This window comes from Nymphalis io, chromosome 16 (genome assembly GCF_905147045.1).
Source record: "Nymphalis io chromosome 16, ilAglIoxx1.1, whole genome shotgun sequence".
NCBI classification, from domain to species: Eukaryota; Metazoa; Arthropoda; class Insecta; order Lepidoptera; family Nymphalidae; genus Nymphalis; species Nymphalis io.
The window spans coordinates 12,416,232-12,435,588 of record NC_065903.1 but is presented as its reverse complement, the minus strand read 5'-3'; the positions used below and the strand labels follow the sequence as shown (position 1 = coordinate 12,435,588).

The 19,357-nt window shown below is 37.3% G+C and overlaps 2 protein-coding genes across 4 annotated transcripts in view; one reads left to right on the top strand and one right to left on the bottom strand.

The window, feature by feature from the left end:
- Window positions 1–973, bottom strand: part of LOC126774280 (low-density lipoprotein receptor-related protein 2) — a 212,503-nt gene extending 211,530 nt beyond the window's left edge. For both annotated transcript variants that reach the window (XM_050495717.1, XM_050495719.1), the window contains exon 1: window positions 622–973. In XM_050495717.1, the coding sequence (XP_050351674.1) occupies window positions 622–712 (91 nt within the window). In that variant the 5' untranslated portion in view covers window positions 713–973. The remainder of the gene's footprint in view (window positions 1–621) is intronic.
- A 7,485-nt stretch (window positions 974–8,458) lies between these two features.
- Window positions 8,459–18,313, top strand: LOC126774282 (protein virilizer). 2 transcript variants are annotated; one of them, XM_050495722.1, is made up of 9 exons: window positions 8,459–8,645; window positions 9,033–9,324; window positions 10,266–15,016; window positions 15,089–15,340; window positions 15,430–15,568; window positions 15,787–15,922; window positions 15,992–16,054; window positions 16,736–16,806; window positions 17,113–18,313. In XM_050495722.1, the coding sequence occupies exons 1-9, from the start codon at window positions 8,586–8,588 to the stop codon at window positions 17,175–17,177; spliced, it is 5,829 nt and encodes a 1,942-aa protein (XP_050351679.1). In that variant the 5' UTR covers window positions 8,459–8,585; the 3' UTR covers window positions 17,178–18,313. The 2 variants fall into 2 exon arrangements, with proteins under 2 accessions (XP_050351679.1, XP_050351678.1); XM_050495721.1 differs by having other exon boundaries at window positions 16,733–16,806.
- The last annotated feature ends 1,044 nt before the right edge of the window (window positions 18,314–19,357 follow it).

Here is a 19,357-nt window from a genome sequence, read left to right as displayed (position 1 = left end):
TACTTTCTCTTGAGTATTTTTGAATATAAAATCTTTTGAGGTCATATTTTTTTTATTAAATATAAAAAACGCAAAAGTAATACTAATTATTATTTAATTTATCATTTTTGTAAAGTCTAAACAGAGCGAAACGATTCGTATTAACTAGTTTAACTGGGGTCAGGGAACGGAGGGAAACCACGACTAAGCTCCACAGATAACACATACTGGCCGACAGCCGCGTCACTTAACCACTTTAAACTTTTATATTCTCCACACCACCCATGCTATTTATTAATCTAAAACCATCTCGAACAACATTACTTTTATATTACACTGCAAAAAAACTCGCTAAAAATGTTAACTTCAACGAGAATCAACCTTAAAAAGAACCCAATTCCTTAAAAGTTTCTAAATAAAGTAACTTTCCCAAAAGGTATACTTATATAAAGGTATACTTTATCTACCCACTTGTAATTTTTCTCCTCTGTAAGTTAAAAAAACTTTATATTTAAAGTATAAAAGGAACCTTCTAAGTTTTTATACCGTTTCAGTATAACCATAAATAAAAACTCGGCGATTTTAAGCGTTTTCAGTGATTATGAGTGTCCAAATTTATCTTTTAAGGTTACTTTTACTGACCTGATAATCGCCTCGTGTCTGTCTGAGCGGCGACCGCTGCCAGCAGCGCTATCACCGCCAGCAGCCAGAACGCCTTCTCGGCGCCCCGCATCTTCAGTTCACTATAAACCACATCAACACCGTACACCACAGCACTGGTTCACACGCACAGGTTCTATAGTAAATTAATAATAATCCAATCGAATTAATTAGTGAATTTATTTTTTAACGTTTGATCAAATCCAAGAATTCTCGGTCGAGTTGGTTTGACCGATACAGTTGGTAGTTCGTTTTGCTTGGAAAGTTTTTACGATTTCGAAAGTTGGTGACGTGTCGCGTTTCCCGAGCGGCGACGAACTAGCGTCTTGATCGAGCGCACGAGAGCGACTGTCGCCGGCCGGCTCAGGTGGGGTGGCGAGCGTTAAAACACAATGAGCCTATTGAGCGGGGTTCCGGTTGATTTTCGTGTCGCGTCTGTTTAGCTAAACACATACGTTATACTACTACAATAAGTATTATATAAATTATAAATAATCAATATTTATTACTCAATATATAAATAAGCTAAATAAAAACTTCTGAAAATTTAGTTTACAGTTTTCAAAAGACGTATAAAATAATGCGACAAACATAACGCCGTAAAACTTATGTATCAGGACTTTGCTGCAAAATAATGAAGTGTCGTTATTATATAGTTTTGACAATAAACTTGACAAAGGCCATCTTTATTAACATAAATAAAATTTTAAAAATATTCCCATAATCGAAGCATTCGATTCTTTTACTGGCAATACCGACTCACACAGGTGGTCGACAACTCGGCAGGTAGCTACTAGCTTGCTAAGAGTAAACACTCCTCACCCCTCGTCCCGCTCGTTCGCGACAGTCGCACCGTCATCGCGACCGCCATTTTTTCATAACTTTTAACGAATCTTTCGATCATACGGAAATATTTTATCCTTAGTTAGAATGTGCTACGGTGAAATTAAAAATAATTACAAAAATAAACTTAAAAAAAAAACTAAATTACGTAATATTTGCATCTATCCGGAAAACTTACAAGAAATAACAAACTCCTTCTTTTTCAATAGCAAACATTTTATAACCTTTGTTATGTTATTTAACAGTAAATTATTTAACCAAAACAATGTACTATGTCACAGATATCATTGTTTACATATTCATACGGTTGCTGTCATTGTCATTAAGTTTTAAAAACTAATGGGGTATCATCAGCACATAACACTATCTCATGTTTGTGACCCTACAAGATAACCTAAGTTATGTAAATGAGATACGAAACATTCATATATAATATGAATTATATAATTTCTTCAAAAATATTACACCCTGTCTCATTACCTCTATAGAAGGGCTGGTTCATTGGGGGTGATTCAAAGGGGAAATGCTGCTAGCATTCTTGCTACCATTCCACGCGGTCACGATTTGTAGAGTAACTATAAAAATAATATTTATTTGTATTTATTTAAGGCTTTAATGTTATTATATGATAAATTAAATTATTTACATTAAAAAAATATTACAAATTGTACGAGACAAACAATCAATTCTGTATTGAGATTTTTATATAATATCTCTTATTAATTATTGTACGTTCTCAACAGCCTCGTTTGCCCGTTGCAATATACTTAGTAGTTTTATATTATTATAATAAGTTTTTTAATCAAAGGTACATTTTCATATACGTCTTATTTCATTTATTTATTTATTAAGATTCTCCAGAAGTAATTACACCAATACAACATTTAAAAAAAAAAAGTAGCATAAGCTAGTACTTATCAAGAAAAATACCTCATGCAATATAAACATATCATGAAAATTAAAAAGTTACAGAAAAAAAATATAATAAAGGCTATAAGACTTAAAAAAAACAAAATTGATAGATAAAAACAATAATAACAATCAAATGGGAAAAAATTCGGACAACATTTTCTTGCGGAACATAAATGAAGTCAGCAAGTTGATCCAGGGTGGCACTGCTCAATTAAGATTTTACAAAAACGTGCTACCGGCGAGTTACTTCCTAAAACAGTTTTACGAAAAGGTCTTACTAATGGGCTATCGTCTTACGTGGGTATCTAACAGAAATACTTTATTTTATTCTAGAATTCTTTATATTTATTTATTGTTTTTCTTTAATTATTCTTAAATTCTTATTCTTTAAAATACTATTCTTATTATTTCAATGTCTCTATTGAATAAACAATGCTATCTGTAAACTATCCTACTTGTCCCGACGCCTTCTACTGCTGTTATAGTTTGTTTCTTAATTCCCTTGCATCTTTCTCTAGCCTCATACTTCTGTGTGTGTTTTTATTCCCGTCCCATGATTTATTTATTTCTCTTGACAACTTTTTTTCTAAATAATATTAAATATTGTATCTATCGGCTATTTTGCACATGCATCGCATAAAATCTGCTCATTCTCGATTTCCAAAAACCTCATCAGGTTCTAGTTAAATAATGCGTCGAATGAAACCGGTCACATGGCGATGTTATCATTTGTTCTCGAGATATACGGAGGGAACATACACACACAGATACATCTTCCTAATGCCATGACATTCTAATCTAAGTGGATTTAAAAATAAAAAATATATTATTAAAAAAATAATTGTTTGTATTCATTGATTATAGACATAAATAATTAAATTTTTCTTCGAATCTAAAATTCATACCAGTAGTTACGTCATCATGCAGGTGCTAATAAGCGGTACAGGGAAACATCTTTGTTTTCCGAGAGCCTGGTACTACCATGCGCGGAATCACAGATCTCAGATCACAGAAATGTCACACACGCAAAGTGTATTTATAAATCCCATTATGTGTATTATTACTTAAACGTAAATATATATTGTTATATATATGTTCTGAGTTATAATTCATGGATAAAGTGACAAAATTATGATATGTTTACTGGATACATAATAATTAGTATATTTTATGTATAAGGAAGGTTTTGCATATGCATATAACTAATTGATATTTATTAATTATCACATTTTGCTTTGTTATTTTTTAGTCTTAAAAAAATTATATACGTAATTTGATGGGGACGAAGACTCCTACAGAGCTTATTGCGGGACTATATTCCGATTTTTTTTATAGAATCTGTAGTGGTTAAGCAAATGGGTCACCTGATAGCAAGTCACCAACGCCCATATACATTGGCATTGTTAGAAATATTAACCATAGATTACATCACGAATGCGCCACTAACCTTGGGAACTAAGATGTTATGTCCCTTGTGCCTGTAATTACACTGGCTCGCTCACCCTTCAAACCGGAATACAACAATACTAAGTACTGCTTTTTTGTGGTAGAATAACTGATGAAAAGAAAATGAACGAAAAAAGAATTGGTCTAGATCCATTGTGAAAAAAATAACTTTAAATTAATCGCAAAAAACTATATGAAAATGTCCGAAGATGATATGCGACATTGAATATAATAATAATCTCATCTAAATCGTACCATAAGTCGGTCTTAAATATTTGACGAGTGAGATGCGAAGTGAATTTCGAATGTTTCTTTATATTTATATATATAGTTAACTACCTACGAAGTACATAACATAATTGGAAAACCGTCATTTCTTAGGGGTCATTATTATCATAATATGACGTATGAATCTTGGAACCATTCCAGGCAATCATTATTTGTGCAGTTGCTAAATTTTCATTTATTTATTTTCATTTGCATCAATAAATAAGAAATAAAAATAAATGTATGATACCAATTCTAAACAACTTTTCAATCTTGGAATTCCATGCGGAAAAATCTTATTAAATATATATTGTCCGTGTACGTATTTTATATAAAAAAATACATTATAAAAACTAGAACGACAAAAATAATAGTCTATGTTCAAATTGAAATGATAATTATAATAATAATATCCTGGGAAATTTTTCACACTCGACCATCTGATCCCTAATTAAGCTTGTACAGAGCTTGTACTATGGAAACCAGACAACTGATATACTACATATACTATTTTTCTTTTGTAAATACATACTTATATAGATAATTACACACAGACTCAGGACAAACAGACATGTTCATGCACACAAATATCTGTCCTGGGTGGGAATCGAACCCATAACCTCGCCAACCGGCTCGAAATTGATACTTCTTTTATTTTTAAATTCGAGTAAGTTTTTTCCCTTATCTTTATCTTGTATCATAAATAAGTTTTATTTATAAGAAACATTTCAATAATAAATGTAATGTAAGATAATCGTAATCAATTAATATTTTTAATAATGCTAAGTACCTATATCTCTTTCACGCGTTGAAAGACACTGATAGGCTGAGTTCGAAACTAAGTTGTTTCTAAATGTTTAAACGCATGCCGAAATCCTTCCGTAGATTTTTTTGTAATTGCGACTTAATTCTTAATATTCTTAATACACAGTTAATTATTTAAGCTACTGACTAGAGTACTGTGTACTTAGAACTAGTAATAGGTACACATCATCGCAATGGTGAGAAATCACGGGATCGCTTACGAATACTAGCATATCGCCCAAACACTAATCGCCTCTGAAGGAGCACATTATCAGAAGCAGAAATAGGCCAAGCTCCTGTTGATATCGAGCACAGTAGATTATCGGCAGCGAGAGATCTACAACACTTCACCACTCCGTACCTAATTTTATTGTGTTAAATTGAAAATCTTACTTTAAAATCGGATTAATCAGTTATTATCTTAATTGTTCCCAACATATAGAGACTTTTCATTGACAATCAAATAAATATTAAACATTATTTGGTTTGTTTGTTACTTTCTTATCTTTATTCTATTGAGTAAGCCCTCGGGTGAACCCATATATTTCTTAGACGTATTTTCAAAAACCGAGAATCACCATGTTTAAACTTCTAATTATATCATCTGTCATCGAGGTACGCTTTTCATATATTTTGTCAATAACGTGAAGGCAGGTGTCGATAATCTATATGATTTATATTTACAGAAATTTAAACAAAATCACGATTTCTTTATATCAATTCAGTATACATAAGAGCCTATTTGCCTAGAAAGAGCTCGAAAATCACCGCAGAATAAGATAGAAAAATTACATAAAATGATATGCGACGTTAAGTATAATAATTATAACATTTAATGTATACATGCATCAAAATAGCGTGTCACCGTTAGGCGATTTATTTTATTTCACAAGCGAGATGCGAAATGAGTTCTTAAAGAATAGCGCAGTTGTTCTAAATACTTTGGGGTGCTATGGGTCAAATTATTTCACACATTTTTATATAAATAGTACATAATATTACTCTAAAAAATTAAGCTGTTTATGGCGTACAAGCGTTGTAAGTAGTGATTAATATTTCTTACTAACCAATGTCTATTAACGGTGGTGACCACTTACCGTTTGGTGGCTGATTTGCCAGTCCACCTACCGATGCAATAAAGAAACCACATTAATTAATCTACATTTAATAATTTGAACATATACTATAATTATTATGTTTAAAAAAATGTGTGAGCAAAACGTGACGTGATGCTGTTAAGAACTCAAGGATCAGTTGTTATGTTGACGCTGTTTGTTTTAAAATATACTTGTCCTATCATCTATACAACACACATTTCTTATTATCTTATAGACATTAAATATAAGTTGTCGATGGTAAATTTTTCACTTTTTATTGTATTTAATGTTATTCTTGAATTCAGTTGTTGCGCAACGTGCACCCAGAGCTGTCCATAGAGGTAAATTAAGAAACATCCGAGGGCGCTCTTTGGTAACGGTTTTTTTACACTTAACCGTCTTGTAATAGTCACGATTTTAATATTTTTTTTAGTTTTAAGTTTATTGTACTGTGTTTTTTTTTATATTTCCGGTATTTTATTTCAGTTCATAAGTTATTTAATTATATTATTTAAATTATTATTTACAAAACGCAATAATTTGTTTTCCCCGACGAGTTTTGCTTACTCGAGTTTGAACCTGCAATCTTCGGTTAAGTTTCACGGACTCAACTGTGCCTTCTCGACTCTTGAATGCGGTGTTTCAGTACTAGGATGAATCTTCTGAGGAAATAAAAACATGTTCGCCTCGACTTTGAACGAACTTCAATAAATATTACTTTAAGCAGGATATCCGCAGTTTCAAGAGCGTCACCAGGCGACGTTTTAATTAGGAACCAGTGACTATGAGCAATCGCGTTAAAATCGTTTTTTAATCGTTTGCAATAAAGATGCGCGAAATCGTATCCGTGCGATAACAGGATAATGATAAGTGAGGTACCTAAGTAGTTGTACGCAGGTTTACTATAAACGTAATATTTTATTATCTGGTCTCATATACCATAGTCTCATATACAAATAGATAAATAAATAAATACATACATAACTATGAAAATACTTTAACACTAATCATTATTTAAAATTTACTTTTAAATGTAGATACTGCTTAAGGGTGTTCTATGTAACAGTCCAAATTTTGAGAAACGCAATTCAAGATATTATACTTTATTCAAGTAGGCTTAACAAATCTTTTTGAATGTTCACTTTAAAATAATTATATTAAAAGCAAGTTTTTACCCGTGGCTTCCCCCTTTTTTGAGAGGGGGAGGTGTTAGGTATCCTATGTCCGTTTCTGTAACCTTAACATCGTGTATGGAAAATTTCATGATAATCGCTCGATTAGTTAAGACAAAAAAGTAACAAACAAAAAACAAACTAGCCAAATCATTTTCGCATTTATAATTGATTACGCCGAACTAATATCGGGGGATCAAATGGTAAATGAAACTAAGGAAGAGCTTTCCGCTGTTCACACTATAATATTAAGGATGTGAAGCTACCACCGACATCCCCCCCGGTGAGCCTGTCATAAATGTCATGCCCTCCGGTCATAACAGATTGCCGTCACATCTGACATTTGGAGTAAGGAAATAGAGGATGCATTTGTATTTTCTCACACACTTATGCGCTATATCTAATATTTAATGCGAAGTTCGCTTCAGCTTAGACTGGTCACCGTCGTCATGTTTGTGACTGATATTGGTCAGGAGAATATCAATGTAAGTATATACGCAGGCATAAACCTTGGACATTTGAAACATTATGTACATTAATATGTTTATAAAGAAAATTAAATAATTTATTACATCTTTTTATGGTTTGGTTTTATGTTGAAACATGTTATTTTTATTGGCTTAATAGTGTATTCAAAATAATTATATAATATTGATATTATATACTTTAAAATGTTATTGTGGATTTGTTTACAAAACCACTTATTGAATTGATTATTGTACATAAATTAAAACTAGCAATTTAATCTATAATAAAATAAAGTTTTTAAGGAATGGTGATAATAACTTTATGAATTATGAAGTCTTCAGAATAATTTAAAAAATATTTTTATATATTATATTTATATTATCTAACTTACGTATTCACTATAACATATTATAATAATAATTCATAAAATGTGAAAAATACATTGAAGCTTCAAGTCAAAGAGCATGATACAAATTTAATTTTATAACTTCATTAATTCCGAGCTAGCCGTTTTTTAAATTACCTTAGTTTTGATTTTTAAATATGAAAACCTTCCTGTCCTTGCATAAAGTTAAAGTTGATACGGTCATTGTTTTCAGAAATTTAATTAGTATGAAATAGATGCTTAGATTTCTGATCGTTCTTTTATCCTGTTTCTTAAACATATTTTTAGTACGATACAAAAATATATTTTCCTGTATTATTATTTTAATTTGAACGCTACGAAATTGCAAAAACAAAATGGCGATTACTGTCAAGACTCAAGTCTGCTTAAGCCTAATGTCAAGTATAATTTCAATTTGACAAAAGTCAAAATAAGTTTTATAACTATTAAGAAAGCGTTTTATGAGAAATAAGAATAAGATATTTAATATCAATTTTAACCTAATGATTAGGTACATGGGCACCAACGTTGAGCGTGTTTGATGGAAACAAAATGACCGCTGAACAACCGGACCTTTTATTTTTCGACACCTTTTCACATGATACGAATGAGGTAAGATAATTACTATTAAAATTTTAATATTATTATATATATAAAAGTTTTGGTTCATAGTTTATGATTAAAGAAGATATAGTATTATCAATATTATTAGATATAGTAGTATTATTTGTCGCACTTCCAAAAAATGGAATTCCTTACCAGCTCTCGTGTTCCCCTCCTCTTACAACCCGGCTTCCTTCAAACGAGGCGTGAAGAGGCATCTTGCGGGCCTGCAAGGCGAAGGCGGCTAGTGCAGAACGTTTTTCCCGTCTGTACTGGCCGTCGTCGCGTTTGGACTCTACTACCACTTACCATCAGGTGGAGTCATTTGCCCTCCCGGCGAATATAAAAAAAAATAGCTTAATAAAAAACTAAAGGTTTTACCAATTATTATTTCAGGAATTAAATTTGGATTTAGTCCAGTTTCCGAAGTCTGTTTATGTCCGAGAAATACGTATCATACCTCTAGGAGCTCGAGTTGAAGGGGATTTTCCTGGTGGAGTGAGACTTGGAGCTACAAACCCTACAAAATTCCACATCGACTTCTTTGTAAATGACCTAAGTAAACCAGGTGCTTCTACATTCGAAGCTCTAGGAAGCTTGGACTATTGTCAGAATGGACAAATTCACATGGAATGTGGAGCAGATATAGAACAACCAAGAATTCCGACGGATGGACTGGTACTTAGAGGTAAGTTTAGTCAAGAGTTTAATCATTTAGTTTATTTTTTTTTGAGACAGATTTCAATCATTCAGTTCATTATTAGTTTTATAGCAAATAATATTATTATAATATACACTATATTATTTGTTTTTTGTATCAGTTATGTAGTGTATACACATTATGTACGGTTATGAAAGTTCTATGTCTAAAGATTAGAAAATTATAATTCAGTTTATTTTATTTTTTGCAACATAACCTCCAAATATTTAAAATATTGTTGTTGAATTTTCGAAGTACAAAGAAAAATTCATAAATAAGGTGTTTTATCTAATATAAAATGTAGATATTAAAGTGTGCAAAGAATACAACGGGCACATTCTTAGTCAAAAAAGAAGTATTTTTGTTCAAGTGAAAAATAAGGATAACTTTTTGTAATCAGATTAGGTACAGTGAACAGATGTTGTTTTCTATATCTGCATATTTTATATATACATGTATAAATATTTTTATTAATATATTATTTTTATAATGTGTAATTAATTATGTATAGTAATACTATACATAATCAATTGTCAAATGTCATGTCAAATCAAATGACTGCAAAGATCAAAGTAAATGCAGTGATCTATACTATCATATGCCACTTGTTGTATAAACATATTTAAATTGTGTATCACTCTTGTTTGAAATTATTTTATTATTTGAATAATTATTATATAATTCTGCAATTAAGTAATTGTAATATAATACAACTAGTTTCCCCCGCGGCTTCGCTTGCGTGAGGGGAGGGGGGCAGGTGTTAGGTGCCATATGTCCTCCGTAGCCCTGACAAATTATATGCACAATTTCACAATTATTCATTTGATTATTTAAGATGTGAACAACAAATAAACAAACAGACTGATTTCCTTCTATTGAGAATATTAATTCAAATCAATATATAAACATATGTTTTTTTCAAATTTCAGGTTGGTATACAACAATCACTTTGGCGGTTTATGGTAATTTGACCCAAGTTTTACCTGATGTTCCAATAAGCATAAATCCTCCACCAAATATCCAGAGGCCTGTGTCTCGTGAAGTTAGTGCTTTACCTGCTAATGTTCCACAATCATCTGATTGGAATCAAGAACCTACTAATCCGATCCCAGCTTACACTAGCAATGTTGTTGCTAGTAACCCTGAATCTTACGGGGGCCCTAATTACCCAGAAAACTACGATAGCCAATTGTACAGGAATGAATATTACGAGAACGAAGGCCCAAAAGATCCTAGAACATACCACCATATGGAGGACAATGAATGGGAGAAGGAGAGGAGAGACTTAAGTTGTGAAAGAGAAGGCGACAGGTTGCGCCATAGCCCTCGCTCTATGGAAATAGACAGAGAAAGGGAGAGACGTGATGGCAGAAGTCGCAGACGTTCAATAGATAGAGGCAGGAGCCGTGAATCATCTCGACCTCGCGATAGAAGTAGGGAAATGGATAGAATTCATTCTAGATCACGTAGTCGTGATAGGGATTACGTAGTAAAGGGTGAATATCGACCCATGAGCCGGTCTAGATCTCGTAGTATCGATCACGATCGCGACTGGGATAGAGGCTCGTATAAGAAGGAAGATTATCGACGTCATCGCGAGGCTTCGTACGATCGTTCACGTGGTGGATCGTATGAACCACGGTCACCATACGATAAAAGGCCACCGTCATACGAACGCAAACTAGCTTATGATAAATGCGGACCTTACGAAAAAAGGTTATCACCATACGACAAGAGGAGTTCCTCTTATGAACGGCGTGCTCCTTCATACGACAAACAAACGCCATATGATAGAAAGAGACATTCACCGTACAGTCGCATGCGAGGTTCAAGTTATGGCAGTAGATCACCGAGTCGTGATGACCCTCGGAAAAGACCCAGAACACCACCCGGTGAGAGTAGACGACCGATGTCTCCGAGAGAAGGTGAAACAAACAGCCCCATTAATTCTGTACGATCAGAGGAAGGCGCTGATTATGATCGAAGTGGAAAACAAATTCCTCGTATTGATTTCTATCATCAAAGTTACAGACATAAAACTTCGATTAGAAGCCCTTCCCAAGAAGTGGATAATTCATATGTTGAACCTCAACATTCCAGCCTGGTGACTGTACCGATTGTTGATACCAGTGCTCCTAAAGATTCGCCGTTAAGGAACCTCGATGACGATAGATCAATGGACGCTGAGCCATTTGAGCCGATATTATCGGATGAGGATATTTGTGATGACTTAGATGCTAATTCTTATATGGAAGTTGAATACGATGTGAACGAATATTGCGGCGTTGATGATATCATCAAATATTTTAATCCATTCAAAGCAGAATGGGAAAAATATGAACACGTTAATAAAATAACTAAATTGGCGAACGTTAAGAGGGATGAAGTGAAAGATGTCATGAGTGCGACTTTCAGTGAGTTGTGTGAAGCGAGCGCTGACTTGTTTAAAATATCTGAAATAACATCAGCCGCTAAAAAGCGTGAACAAAAGTTTTTCTCGAACACATTCGTGGAAATCGACAACTCTTCAAGAGAGGACTGGGTTCACCAGTGTGAACAGTTGTTCGTACCTCTAACTAATATCTGCAAACATACTGATTTAATTCTTCGAATATTTCGCATGTACAACCGATCGGAAACATCTGATGAGTTTGCCGATATATACAATCTTCTGGTGACTTTCTGCAGGATCGGATTGAACTTCGATTTTGCTCTAGCACAACAGCAGCCCACGTACAAGATACGACACATGAAATGCGGTATTCGTCTTGCGGAAACTTTGATGTTACACCAGCATAATGGACAAGTGATGAAAATGCTGTTAAATACTGGCATAAATATACCAATGCAACTGCTACAGATGTATGCTAAAGAATATATGGCTTTGAGTATACGCTTGATGATTCTGAAATCTTTAAACGCGTGTCTATCATCGAAAGAAGCAATCGATCATTTTATGCAAAATTCGATGTATCCTAAATTCGATAAAAATGAGACCGATACCAGAAAACCTATGAACGGCTATCAAGCGCTTTTAGCCATGATGCAAGCGAACCCATTGGGTAGAGTTAAATTTGCTCTGAGTGCACTTTTGAAAAAACTTAATATATATGAGGCGTTAAGTAAACTACACGATTTAGTTTTAAAGTTTAACAACGCTGCTGCTGAAAATAATCAGCCAGAAGATATTGAATTAACAGAAAGCGAAATAAGCTTTATCGTAGATTCTTTCGAAGAAATACTTTACATGTATCGGTCACAATGTTTCCATCTCTCTCAACCGAAACGATTTCTCCCAGTCTCTGCGCAGTTCGAGATAAGTAAGGAATGCTCCAATGAAATTCTTCTTCAGTTTTTTGATATTCACCGTATTTTGGAAGTTTGTCTTTATTTGCTAACATGTCCGACGACATCAAACAATCTGGTCATCACCAGTCCTATATACGATCTGGTTTTTGAACTGGTGAATTCGTACAATGGTCTCAAATTTCTGTACAAAAATATGGAAATGAGTGAATTACTTTTTAAAATATTAGAGCAACCGTACGGACAGCAAAACGCCGAAGAGACAGCTTATCCGCACGATAGTACCCTAAGTAATTACAGTGACTTACAAATCGTTGGCTTAGAACTCGCTTATAGATTGAAGGCCATGTATTATTTGCAATCCATTAGTGACCTGCAAGCGGGTAATACGGACGAAAATGAACTCATCGATAGATTGCAATCGTTATATTGTCTCAGTTTCGGTATTATCGGTAAGACAGCTGTTCCGAACGTCATTGTAATGGGCGAGAACTCCGAGTGTCTCATGGAGGTGTTTGAGAACGATTTGAAAAGTAAGGGTAAAGCTGATTCGCCTTCCAAACAAAAATCACCAGCAAAAGGTTACGCCATAGAGTTAATCGTCTCGGCGGTTAGATATGCAGCCAACGTTCCATTTTTGAAGAAATACGGACAGAGATTGATCAATGTTTCTAAAGAGCATGATAGATTTGAGCCGAGCGTTTCAAGTGTTTTACAAGAAGTCATACCATATCTTAAACCTGTGGAGAAACCTACTGTTCTCTCGGGCGAGGACTTGGTTGAATGTGTAGAGATTTTGAAAGCGAGCCTAGAACATTCCGCAGATTTGCCCGGCGAGTTAATGACTTGCTTGAGAATTCTACGTCATTTCTGTATTTCCGATTACGAGCAAAACGTATCTGTTGTTTGCGAATCACCGATTGAGGAATATGTGGAGCTTAAATATAAATACAACGTATTACAGCTGTTTTCTTTAGATGGAGTCGCTCACATCTCCGGCATTCTCGACCGCTTGGCAACTCATTTTGATCAACCGAGTATGCATACTTCATTCTTCACCTCAGTACGGGGACTTCAATTAGCTCAGATGCTGCTCCCTTGTCTTAGATTACTCGATGAAATGTTAGCGAGAGTTGTCCGCTGTCGAGGACCTAGGTTCAGAGATCTGACAGCGGCGCCGATAATATTGAAGACATATGGGATTGCGAAAACCTTTCCAGTTGGATGTATAGGATATAGAACTGCGGCTAAAGCGGCCGAGGCTGCGGTTAGAGCGTTACTCGCCTACGCTCAACCAATAGCCGATGACGCAAATGATGGTGACTCAATACGTCGGGGACCGTGGACTTCTCTGTGCTCAGAAGTTATTTCTTATACAATGACGGCTCCTTATACTTTCGTTCCCGGTTTATTGATATTTTCTGAACTGTTACCTCTCCCGTTACCGATGCAGACAAAAACCGCACCATCCGATCGCGAATTAGCTGACGCTGCAAACGAGAGACGTATGTGGTCCGCCCATTTGCATGCATTATCGAATGATTTAACTGACATGATACAAATAATATGCATGTCGACATATCGGCCGGTCGTTCATATGCTCCGTCGAGTTTGCGTGCAGATTGCAGATCTCGCTCCGAACACAGCGGCCACGGTCGCTCGGGCGGCTGTCGGAGCCGTTATGAGAGAGATAAAGGAAGGGGAGCCAGCTAACGCGAGTGCGGCTAGAGTACTAGGGTTTTTAGCTTGTTTGGTTTCTCACGCGCCCGTTAAATGTGCCGTTTTATTCACTATGAGCAGTGGAACTCAAAAGTCGAACGATATACAAACGGCTCTATGCAATATACTGGCTTTGTCGAATTTGTCTCACGAGCATTCAGCAGCTCAAGAATACGCAGCACACGCTTTAGCTGCGTTCTGTGACGTGGAGGTGACGCTGACACCAGTCAGTGTAGGCACGGATGTCGTCTTGGCTAATTCGTTGCCCAGTAAAGAGTCTCTGGCCACCTTCCTCGACGCAACAGCGGACTGCCTTCAATCAACAAACAAAACTTGCGCCGTAGCGTCTTCGGTATTGAGAGCCTACTTCGTGTTAACGGAACATGAATTCGGATTCTTACAGTTTAGAAAGTTTGTGGCGAAGAGAAGAGAGGCTCTCGGAAAATATTTTAAATGGGCCCTGGAAGGTTCGGGAGAGGATAGGACGGTGTGCCTAAACCTATACATCGACCTAATAAGGATCTTAAAGGTCGAAGAAGGAGAGGGTCCACTGGGAAGAAAGAGCACCCTAACGTTGGCCGAAATGGCGGATATGGTGGGCTACTCCTGCTCCGATGAAGGTCATCCGGTTTTGTCTCTGGATAAAATATTAAAGGTAAATATTTTCGCACACCATAAAAATAATTTTTTTTCAACGCAGCATCTTTATTTCCAATTTTTGGTTTAGGAACGAAACACCGACGAGGATGCGATCACAAACGCGAGCTTCCTCGTCACTCACGTGCAAAAACTGAGCGAAGTCGAGGAGTCCCCCGGCGAGCCCGGCGAGACCGCCCCGCCCGCCCCCGCGCCGCTCGTGACGCAGTTCGCCGCGCGACAGATATACTGCATCGGGGACGCCGCCGACGAGCGCCTCACCACCGGCTACTGGCTCAACGTGCCCGCCGCCAGCGGGGACGACGTCAACGATAACGAACTGGTGAGATTCGCGACGTCCACGTGCATCCCTGACACAGCTCAGCCGCGTTTCGCGCTCACCCCCCGGGACGGAACCCTCGCTGTCCGCAGATGCCGTGCGACATCCTGGAGGTGGCGCGGGCGCAGCTGTCGGGCGGCGCGGAGGCGCTGGCGGCGGCCGTGCGGCGCCTGGCCGGCTGCCTCGACGCGCGGCCCGAGGCGCTGCCCGCCGACGACAAGCGCCCCGCCGGTCCGTGAGCCCTACGCCTCACACTCACGTTATATACAGATATTTAGCTACGAAATATTATAGTAAATATTGTAATATAATTGTACTGCTGAACTTCGTACCGGGTCTTCTACAAACTATATTCTAAATCGACGGTAGTTCTACGGGAGAGTATTTTTCTAGAATAAGTCTGTATCAATCGTGAAAGTCGGTAAAGCGAACGGGCGTTCCCGTTGCAGTGGCCCTGAGCCGGCTGCGCGCGGAGGGCGGCGCGGACGCGTTCCGCTCGCGGCCGCCCAACACGTCGCGCCCGCCCTCGCTGCACGTGGACGACTTCACGGCGCTGCACCAGCCCTACTCGCTGCCGCTCGCGCGGTGAGTGCCGCGCCCGCCACTGTCGCGTGGAGCGCGAGCGAGACAGCTGACCTGTGTGTCGTGTTGCAGCGCGCGGCGCGGGGCGGGCGCCGAGCGCGGCCGGTTCGGCGCGCACGCACACGCGCGCACGCCGTGAGTACAGCGCGCACGCACGCACGCACGCACGCACGCACGCACGCACGCACGCACGCACGCACACGCATCAGTATTAACGTCTCAGTATTAATATACACGTGTACGAAGGAGACGAAAAATGTCCTAAATTGGGAAAGGATATAAATTTTCGATGTAGACAGTGGCTCGTGCATCTTACAGTTGCACCAAATTAATTCCTAGCACTAACACACACACGTAAAATGACATTCATCCACAATGTAGATATTTCGAGTCCGTACCAAGGTAGCCCGTTTTGCTTTAGTTTTTATGTCACGGGACCTACTTTCAAATATCTCCCCAGATATTTCATATTATTTCCATTATCATGACTACTGACTCACTACTACAATATTTTACATTAGGTAATGTAAAGGCTTTCTTCTTAAGGAGATGGTACAGACCTTATTCCATAACGCTGTTTCAATACGAGGTTGTGGATGCACACGTATTGCAGATTTCAACACCATGTTACCTCTCGCCGCCGAGTGCGAGATGAATTACTAACACAAATCAAACATGAGATCGATATTTTCCCGGTTTCGAACACGCGATCTCAGTTTAAGATTCACATGTTCTATCACCTCGACTCTACAATACTCTACAACACTCTATAAATGCAACAATGGAATACAATAAGGCGACGTGTCCCCGCAGCAGAGGGCGCGGCGCGTGGGAGTTGGGCGCGCAGCACTTCGGGCACTTCAGCCCCACCGCGCAGTACGCCATGGGTGAGGCTCTCGACTGTGTTATGACTTCAGATACGTATGTAACCTGGCGCTGAACGGACCGATATAACTAACCCCTACCTTTGGTAACTAGAACAGAAACAATGAACATATGTTTCTCGTTTTATAAAACTTTTTGCGTAATATTGTTAAACATATGCAGTTTCAGCAGAAAAAGATTTATTTAAATAATTTGGCAAACGGCAAAATATGGTTTATGTTTCGTTCAAAAATGCACTTTAGTCCTTTCAGCACCAGGCCACCGAAATATATGTAGACATTTCCGAGGTGAACTAATCTGTCCCGCAGGCGGCATGGGGTGGGGGGGCGCTCGCATGCAGCGCGGCCCGCGACACCGCTCCTTCATGCGCTGAGGGCGGCGGCGACGGAGACATTATTGCAAGAGATCGAGTGGTTTTTAACGCCATCTAGTTTCCGTAGCAGATAATCGGGCAAGGCCACGTTTGTTATGGTACTTGATTATTGTTTTATTGAAAAGTAATACATAAAATTTACGTATAATTAATTATTCGACTAATGAAATAGGTCGTGCCATCACACTCATGCCTTTATGTACCAATTTTTAAATAATTTCTTCGAAAAAATGTATACGAAATCGTAGACGCAAGCGATGTCAAATCATTTCAAGTGTTTCAAACACCCTTGAACCTTTACAATTGCGTCGTGAGATAGCATCACTGAGCGCTTTCTATCGACTGTATCACGGCGAGTGCCCTGAGGAATTATTCTCTCTAATTCCTGCTTCCCCCTTCCTTCTTAAGTCCACGCGAGCTGGTTCTCGATGTCACCGCCTAACTGTGACATCAATTCCATCGCGAACAAAGAAATTTGGCAACTCCTTTCTTTGTCGCACTTCCAAAAAATGGAATTCCTAACCAGCTCACGTGTTCCCCTCCTCTTACAACCCGGGTTCCTTCAAACGAGGCGTGAAGAGGCATCTTGCGGGCCGGCAAGGCGAAGGCGGCTAGTGCAGAACGTGTTTCCCGTCTGTACTGACCGTCGTCGCGTTTGGACTCTACTACCACTTACCATCAGGTGGAGTAGTCATTTGCCCTCCCGGCGAATATAAAAAAAAAAAAAGTCGACTCTTAGAGGCCAACTTCAGGCATTTAACAAAAAAATATCGTTATGAAGGAAACGACTAATCAAATAATTAGAAGTATTTGAATATCACACCTCGTGAAGGAATGTCTGGCATATTATAATTTAAAGTAAAATATTCAAGAAAAGAGACGAATAAATTGTTAACTTGACAGACGCCATTACGTCGATGGTATTGCCAGTTTAAAAAAAATATTTTGTCTCATTCTCGTGTCCTTTATCAGTCCGATTATCTGCTGATTTTATGAATTCTATAGTAGTAAAAGTATTCTATAGTTTTTATGTATACACATTTAATTTATTCATTTGGTATTCAAACATAATTTGGAACACCATATATCACGGTAATAAAAACATTGTGTACTATGACATAAGTTGTATTTTTTTCTTTTGGAACAAATAAAAATATTTTTAATAATGTTTCATATCAAAATTTAAATAAAATACTTTTACTTTTCTTAATGTTTTTCATGTACAAAAACCCCAATCGATCACCATTTTTTATTTTGGTATTTCATGTCTGAGAAAATTATTTTTAGTTTTCAGTATGTCAATTAGGCCCGACCAGATTACTTTCCTTTAATTCAGAAAAACAAACGTTCTTTTTTTTTTAATACTCATATGATTTTATTTATTGTATAGGTAGGCGGATGAGCTGATGGGCTGCCTGATGGTAAGTGTTCAGCAACGCCCATCGACATTGTAAGAAATGTTAACCATCGCTTACATCGCCAATGCAACACCAACCTTGGGAACTAAGATGTTATGTCCTTTGTGCCTGTAATTACACTGGCTCAATCGCCCTTCAAACCGGAACACAACAATACCAAATACTGCTGTTCTGCGGTAGAACATCTAATGAGTGGGTGGTACCTACCCAGACGAGCTTGCACAAAGCCCTAAAATTACTACTACGATTTTTCGATCCATCTCGATCATCGATAATCTCTTATAACTAGTCGTCAGATGACAACGCCATCTTACATCATCAACTCACAAGCCAGTCATCCACTTTTTTGCAGTTTAACGTTCATCTCTCCGCGTTACATACCCCTTACATGATTGTCAGTTTAATAATAATAATAATAATAAATTATTTTTTTTTATTCTCTCTCACAGACAATAATGTTTACATTTTCTTTTTTTATAATATATATAAATACAGTTATATGTGGATACAGGAGCCCAAACTAGGTTGCCCTGTGCTAAGGGTCTCCTGGCTCCCCCTCTTGAGTAAGGAACTATTTATTTGTTTAATTTTATAGTTAACAGGAGAAACACTAAAGCTTTTACAATATATTATCTAGTAATAAGTTATACTTATGCTAATAGAAATAAAAAGATAATGTATGCTTGTGAATATGTGCGTGTGAGTGCATGTGTATGGGTGTGTGTGTGTGTGTTTGTGCCTGTGTGTTGTATGTATGTGTAT

Coding starts and splice junctions, on each gene's coding strand:
- LOC126774282 (XM_050495721.1), top strand. CDS start 8,586: ATGACCGCTGAACAACCGGACCTTTTATTTTTCGACACCTTTTCACAT. Junction 9,325..10,265: donor GGATGGACTGGTACTTAGAG/GTAAGTTTAGTC, acceptor TTCAAATTTCAG/GTTGGTATACAACAATCACT. Junction 15,569..15,786: donor CGACGACAAGCGCCCCGCCG/GTCCGTGAGCCC, acceptor TTCCCGTTGCAG/TGGCCCTGAGCCGGCTGCGC.